This window comes from Caenorhabditis remanei, chromosome IV, assembly GCF_010183535.1.
Source record: "Caenorhabditis remanei strain PX506 chromosome IV, whole genome shotgun sequence".
In the NCBI taxonomy this organism is placed as follows: Eukaryota; Metazoa; Nematoda; class Chromadorea; order Rhabditida; family Rhabditidae; genus Caenorhabditis; species Caenorhabditis remanei.
This window is the reverse complement of record NC_071331.1, coordinates 21,982,465-21,989,854: the sequence shown is the minus strand read 5'-3', so window position 1 is coordinate 21,989,854 and position 7,390 is coordinate 21,982,465. Positions and strand designations below refer to the sequence as shown.

General features: G+C 35.3%; 1 protein-coding gene across 1 annotated transcript; it reads right to left on the bottom strand.

Annotated features, from left to right (window-relative positions):
* Nucleotides 1-1,243: 1,243 nt before the first annotated feature.
* GCK72_015709 (uncharacterized protein) lies at nt 1,244-2,221 on the bottom strand (the record flags this gene model as incomplete). Its single annotated transcript, XM_003098976.2, has 2 exons — nt 1,244-1,369; nt 1,937-2,221. The coding sequence occupies 2 exons, from the start codon at nt 2,219-2,221 to the stop codon at nt 1,244-1,246; spliced, it is 411 nt and encodes a 136-aa protein (XP_003099024.2).
* Between the last annotated feature and the right edge of the window lie 5,169 nt (nt 2,222-7,390).

Below are 7,390 nucleotides of genomic sequence, written 5' to 3'. Positions count from 1 at the left end.
TATTTTTTATTTTTTCTAAAATTTTATTAATCCTCCAATACTATAATCATATCTTTTGTTTGTTAGTTTTGTTCCTAATTTTTTGTTTTTTTTTTTTGGAAAATTTTTTTCAAAATTTTGTCTGTATATTTTTTTTCTTCAAAATTTTAAAATTTATTTTTATTTTTTATTTTCCATTTTCTTTCACAAAATCACTGCATTCTCCTTATTTTGTTCACTTTTTCGCTTTTTTTGTGTGCCATGACTGAAAATATTTGTATTGTCTCATGCTGATGTCATTTTCATTGAAATTCCTTCGGGTTTGAAAATTTTTTTTTTGAAAAAAATTAAATGAAATATTTTTAAATTGTTTATTTGTGTAAGATCAGAATGTGTCTTGATTTGGGAAACAGAAAGTAGACTAAAATTTTTTAGGTGCATAGCATAATTTGGGGGCATTAAAAAGGGTATAAATCAGAAGATAAGGCTTAATTTAGGATTGGAATTGGAAAATTTAAATTCTAGATGGGAATACATAAACAAGAATGACAAATTCAAATCAGGAAAAAATTAGGAAAAATTCGAGGAAGTGGGGAAAATTTTGATTTTTTTTTTCAAAAATGGAAAATGTGCCAGAAAATCTTCCAATGCAAATAAAATTGATGGAAACATAAAAAAGCGGATTCAGCTTGTTTTCAGCTTTCAGAAAAGTACCCACAAGCCTATATTCCGATCAGTTTGGGTCTCGACACGATTTACGGCGGGGTACGGTAGTTTTCGTGGTGGGACCCAAATCGTTCAGAACCTAGGCTTGTGGGTACTTTTTTGAAAGCTCTCAACAAGCTGAATGTGATGGTGCAAACAAAAGTTTGAAATGTATTCGTCTCGACAGGAAAAAAAGGAAAAAAATTCCGAAATTTTTAAAAATTACATTTTTCGCTTCGAGACCCAAGTTTTCACAAAACTTGAAGATAACCAACCAATTCAGCGCATCAAGACAGTTTAAATGAGTATTATCATGACCAGGTTTGAAGCAAGTTGGGTCCCACCGCGAAAACTACAGTAACCCAACCCTAGTTGCTCAGAACCTAGGCATGATTATACTTTTCTGAAAGCTCTCGGTCTCCTCAATTCAAATTTGAGGGGTTTGAGAAAAAATTTCAAGAAAAGAGTTTTTTTTTGAATATTTTCGAAATTCGAAAAAATCAAAAAATTTTGCATGCTCAGGTGTCATAAAACTTGGCCATCTCCCTCTCTCCAACACTCAATTTCCAGCTGTCTCCGATCCCAAAATTGTTGCAATCGAAAATCTTCGAGCATTCCATTTCGCCAACTCTGCTCTCGTCCAATCGTCCGGAATGAATTGGTAGCGGAAGTTTTTGCCGGGGATCTGGAAATCAATTTTTTTTGGAAATGAATGTCATAAATATTTAAAAAAAAATAGAACATGTTATGAGCTACTTTTTGAGACAAAAATCAGCTGAAAATAATAGAAAATTAGAAAGTTGTGGATTTTCGAAATCTTTCGAAAAAACAATTTCAGATTTTCAAGTAACTTGCAGTATTTCCGTGAGAGTAGGTCTAAAATCGATAAAATTCAAATATTTGAAATATTCTTGTTGAGAGCTTTCAGAAAAGTACCCACAAGCCTAGGTTTGGAGCAATTTGGGTCTCGACACGAATTACGAGGGTTACTGTAGTTTTTGCTTTGAAAGCAAGAATTGCAGTTTGAAAATGTTAAAATCAAAATCAGCGCGTCAAGAGCTTCCAGAAAAGTACCCACAAGCCTAGGTTTGGAGCAATTTGGGTCTCGGCACGATTTACGAGGGGTACTGTAGTTTTCGTGGTGGGACCCAAATTACTCGGAATATAGACTTGTGGGTACTTTTCTGAAAGCTCTTGACGCGCTCATTTTGATTTTGATAATTTCAAACGGTAATAGATTTTTTCCACTTACTTTTCTCATAATATTCATTCCATAATAAAATCTGAGACTTCTCGATAACGATTCATAATCCATTCTCTTATTTCCTCCCTTATGAATACTCCATTGCCTTGCAACTTCCTGTCGATCCACCAACTGGAATTCCAGATTCTCTTTTTTTGTCCATTTAATGATTTGGCTTAAATTCGCGTCGTTTTCAGATTTTAAGACTAATTGGAAGAGAAAGTTCCGGAGTTTCGGGTCTGGAGCTGCTTTCGGTTTTTTGGGAAGACGGTTCTCCTTGTTGGCGGGAGCCATCTGGAAAACATTTTTTAAAGTTAACAAAAATTGAGACGTCAAGAGCTAAATACTGTAAAAACTTAAAAATTCTAAAAATTCCGTCAAAATAATTTTTCAAAAATTTTTTTTTTCGAAATTTATTTTTTCAACATTTTCAGAGCCCGTCACTTCTCCCGTTTTTGCTCAAATTCAAAAAATCAAAATGTTTTTTGTAGATCAAAACCAGGGCTACATTTCTGTAGTTTACAACTTTCTTGTAAAATTCTATTGCCGAGAGTTAGAGAGACGTAGACAAAAATAAGCGATTTTCAACTTCAAACGCCTATATCTTAAAAGTGGGCGGAGTCTACAAAAAGTTGAAAACCGTTAGAATGTGCAGAATTTTACACTGATTATTTTACCAGTTTGAAATTTTTTTAAATGTGTTCTCACTGCTGAGATATAGGCGTTTAAAGTTGGGAAGAGATGCAGGCAACCCTTAGCACTGTCGCTAACTTCAAACGCCTGTATCTCGAAAGTGGGCGAAGTCTAGAAAAACTTGATAACTAGTAAAATGTGCAGAATTTTATGTTGATTATTTTAACATTTTAAAATGTTTAAAAACCTGTACTCACTGCTGAGATATAGGCGGTTAAAGTTGGGAAGAGATGGATGAGACGCAGAGAAGCTAGAGTGTCTAGCTTCTCTGCGTCTCTCGCTCAGAAAATTGAATTTTTAACTAAAATGATAAAGCGCTAGTTTTGATCTACATAATAAATATAAACTCAATAGTATAAAACCAAATGGGAAATATTGACAGGATCTCAAAAAATTTTCCAAAAAAAAAATTTTCTCCAAAAAAATTTTTTTTTAATAAAATAATGTCTTAGACATGCAAAAATTATAATCACCGCCAAAAATAACTATACTAATGACCTACCGCCAAAACGTACCTCATATTAGCGTCCCCCGCCATAAAACCCTGTAATAAAACTGCCCCACCGCCCTGAAAATGTGAAGAATCTTTATTTTTCTGTTTTATTACGTGTAGTTTGTATAAATGAATAGATAATATAGTTAGTTGTAAAATTTTTCTTTTGATCTACATCTCATTGTCGGTGTCACTGTCACAGAGTCACTGATGTGACAGTGGGAAGGGTGGTTTTATGGGGGCTTTTGTGTGTTGTCGCTTATTGATGGAAATAATTTGAACTGTTTTAAAATGAGTTGAGATTCTCCTGGTCTAAAAAAATCAACAAAAAAATAGTCAAAAAAAAAAATTTCGAAAAAAAATTTTTTCTGAAATTTTTTTTCTTGACTGAAATTTTGTTCTGAAATTTCAATTTTCAAATTTGGCCGGTTTTCAGCTTTCAAAAAAGTACCCACAAGCTTATATTCTGAGCAATTTGGGTCTCGCCACGAAATTGGCAATTTTGGGCTACTGTAGTTTTCGTGACGGGACCCAATTTCGTCAGAATATAGGCTTGTGGGTACTTTTCTGAGAGCTCTCGATGTGCTGATTTTAAATATCATATTTTCCTGTTGTGATTTGCAGATGGCTAAAATTTTCAGCATGAATTTTAGGTTTAGTTATTTTTTCATCATTTTGACACTTTTTTTCCAATTTTGACAGATTTTTTTTCAGTTTTTAAAATCAATTTTTCTTAGTTTTTATTAAGTATTGCTAGTGAAGCGCACAGAGGTTTTTTCAATGAGGAAATCTTTGAAAACGTCTATAAATAGCCGAAAATGTCGTTTTTTATAAGGGTTTTCAATTTTCATCTCAATTTATTCTAATGCGTTCCGATTTTTATAATTTTTCCAATATTCTAGTTCTTATCTGTCTGTTTTCCCAAATAATATTCTTCTGGCGCACCGTCGACGCGTTTTCTCCACACAGCCACCACCACCAGCCTTCCCCCCGTCTCCTCTACGCCCTCCGTCTCCTCAGTCGACGTGCGGGGGTATAGCTCAGTGGTAGAGCGCTCCCTTAGCATGGGAGAGGGCTGGGGTTCAATTCCCCATACCTCCAGAAATCTTTTTTTCTTTTATTTTTCTTTTAGTGGTCACGTGAATAATTGCACAAAAATTTTTTTCAACACCATTAACCTTCCCTGGACCAGTGGTTATAGTTTTTTGGACCAGTGGGACATTTTGAGTTCAAATTTTTCGTTTAGTAAAAGAAAAAATTCAGTATTCAAAGTGTCCCCAAAAATGATACTAATACATCATTTCGTTCTTCCACTGGTGCTTGTGATCTACGCGACGACTGGCGGAGTCTATGGATGTAAGTGAAAATATAAAAAATTCAGTAAAAAAATTTTGTTTCGAAAGTTTTTTAAATAAAACTTTAAGAGCCCGTCACGCATCGCCTTTTCAAAAATGTTCAGTATTCAAAGTGTTTTTTGTATTTAAACATTTTAAAATTTGTTTTGTAGATCAAAACCAGGGCTACATTTCCAAAATTAACAACTTTTTTGTAAAGTTAGATTGCCGAGAGTTATGATAGACACAGACAACGCTAAGCGCTTAACAACTTCAAACGCTTGCATCTCAAAAGTGGGCGGAGTCTACAAAAAGTTGAAAACTGATAAAATTTGCAGAATTTTACGCTGATTATTTTAAAATTTTGAAATGTTTAAAAATGTATATTTACCGATGAGATATGGGTGCTTAAAGTTGGGAAGAGACGCAGAGAAGCTAGAGCGTCTAACTGTCTGTGTCTCTTTCTAAATCTTCGAATCCCGATATCTCAAAAGTGAGCGTAATCTAGAAAAAGTTGAAAACTGATAAAATGTCCAGAATTTACGTAAATCATTTTTGTAATTGACGATTTTTTGATAAAATCACCAGTTCTAGAGATATAAGCGTTAAAAGATTAGGAGAGACGCAGAGAAGCTAGAGCGTCTCACTGTCTGCGTCTCTTCTCAACTTTAAAAGCCTATATCTCAGTAGTGAGTATAGTTTTTCAAACATTTTAAAATGACAAAATAATCATCATAAAATTCTGCATGTTTTATAGGTTTTCACCTTTTTGCTTACCTCAAATATATCAATTTTTTCAGCCAAATTCAAACTCCTGTCTGGTGAAGAGCAAGTGAGAATAGTGCTGACCCTGAGCCGACCACAAGGTTTCCGTAACATCATTGTCCCTATTGCCATGTATAACGATTTGGCCGCTGGAAACATTTCTACACACATTCCACGGCTTACTGTAGCTACGACATTATTAAAAGTAGGCGGATTTTTTCCTAGTGGACATTGTTTCTCTGCAATCAATGTCTTGAAAGCAATTTGTACATTTTCCACAGAAGTCAGCTGGGTTACTGTAGTGGTAGTATCAAATGTATTAGCAATGTTTCTATAAATAACTTTTTGTTGTCTTCTCTCCAGACGACCTTTTAGACACCATCTGGATACAGGGAGAGGGGGGGGGGGAGCAAACTAGAGATGAGAGGGGGGGGGGGGGGGGGGGGGGGGGGGGGGGGGGGGGGAGTGTAATAAAAAGATTCGAATGAGGAATATTACACTTTTCAATTATCACTGTGTTATTAGGTATATGTTATTGGGCTGATTTCACAATGGAGATTAAAAAAAAATAGTGAAAAAATAATAAAAATGAGAAAAACGACCTGAAATGGTTAAAAAAAATTGTTCAATTTAAGTTCTCGTTTTGCAGCCTAGAAAATCCACAATAGGTCATCTACTCTAAAACCTGCTTGGGCCGTTGTATTCAGCACGTCGAGAGCTTTCAGAAAAGGACCCCAATGTTCCATCACGAAAACTACAGTAAACCGAAATTTCGTGACAAGACCCTACGTCGGCTTGTGGGTACTTTTCTGAAAGCTAAAATGAGCTGAATCTGAAAATACAAGATTTACTGAATATGAACTAGAACTGACTGAGTTTGAGACAAATGAAACATTCAGTAAATTTTCGAAAATTTTCGAAAATCCATAACTTTGTTGGATTATGACATTATTCTGTGGTTTTAAGTGGAAACGATGCAGAATTTCTTTTTCGTAATGCCCTTTCCAATTCAGAGAAAAAATCCAAAAAAATCGTCTCTCTTCTCCAAACACTATTCGTTAGAAAATCCGGAGGAAATTCGAAAAGATGAAAGTGGAAGATAGGAGGAGCAAGGTGCACACCTGAATAAGGTAATAAGCGAATTATGAAATTGGTTACTGTAGAAAATAAATCCCCCGGACATTCAGGTACATCTGCTCATTTCCTAGAGGTATACACACAAATAGGAGGAGGGTGGTGGATTAAAACGAGCTGCTCTAATTAGAGAGGATTTGTCGTCCCCCCTCCCCGCTCTCAATTAATCCCAACAACACCGGTACAGATATAGATAATTAGAGCGGTTTCCAATTATATTTGGAATATTGGGGAGGGGGAAGGCACTAAGCAGTTAGGAGGGATTATAGAGGGTCCCTAGAGAATTGAATGTGGATGGGGTGTCTTAGACGCGCAAGAGATTACTGTAGTCTGATTACGGTAGGAATCTGAAAGCTGGGGTGTCTTGGGAATACCATCACTACTCACTTAAGCCACGCCCCTTTTTGGATAATTTTCAAAATTTTCCAGTTATTGTGTCATTTTGACTTATTTTCTGTCATTTTGACCGGAATTTAATGAATTTCAGTGTCGAATCGATTTTGATCGATTTCTATCAATTTTCACTCTAAAAATCTGCCATTTCAGCTTTTTTCGATTGAAAACCCAATTTCAGTCAAATTTGATCGAAAAACTCTAGATTTTTTCCATTTTTCAGCCCGAAAATCTCAATTTTCTCCGTTTTCAGCCATTTTCAGCCAAAAATCCCCCGCTCAAACATCGAAAAATCGTTTTTTCTGTATTTTTACCTCACTTTTTCGATTTTTGCTGATTTACTGGCTACTATGATTACCGTATTTCTTATTTCCTGGCACCGTGCCAACTTAAGCCACGCCCCTTTTCGTTTGCTGCACACGACACCCTCTCTACCCACCGTCCCCGTCCCCCTTTTCTCCATTTCTCCATTTCTCCTTTGAATTTCCATTTCCCTCTCTGTGTGTACTCATATTCGTCATATTCTGATCTCAGGTACATTTATTTTTTCCCACTTTTTACGATTTTAATGGCTCTTTTTTCCCAGTTTTTTGGAAGACAATGAAGGAAATTTTATTGCACAATAATGCATGGGAATTAGTTTTTTTTTCA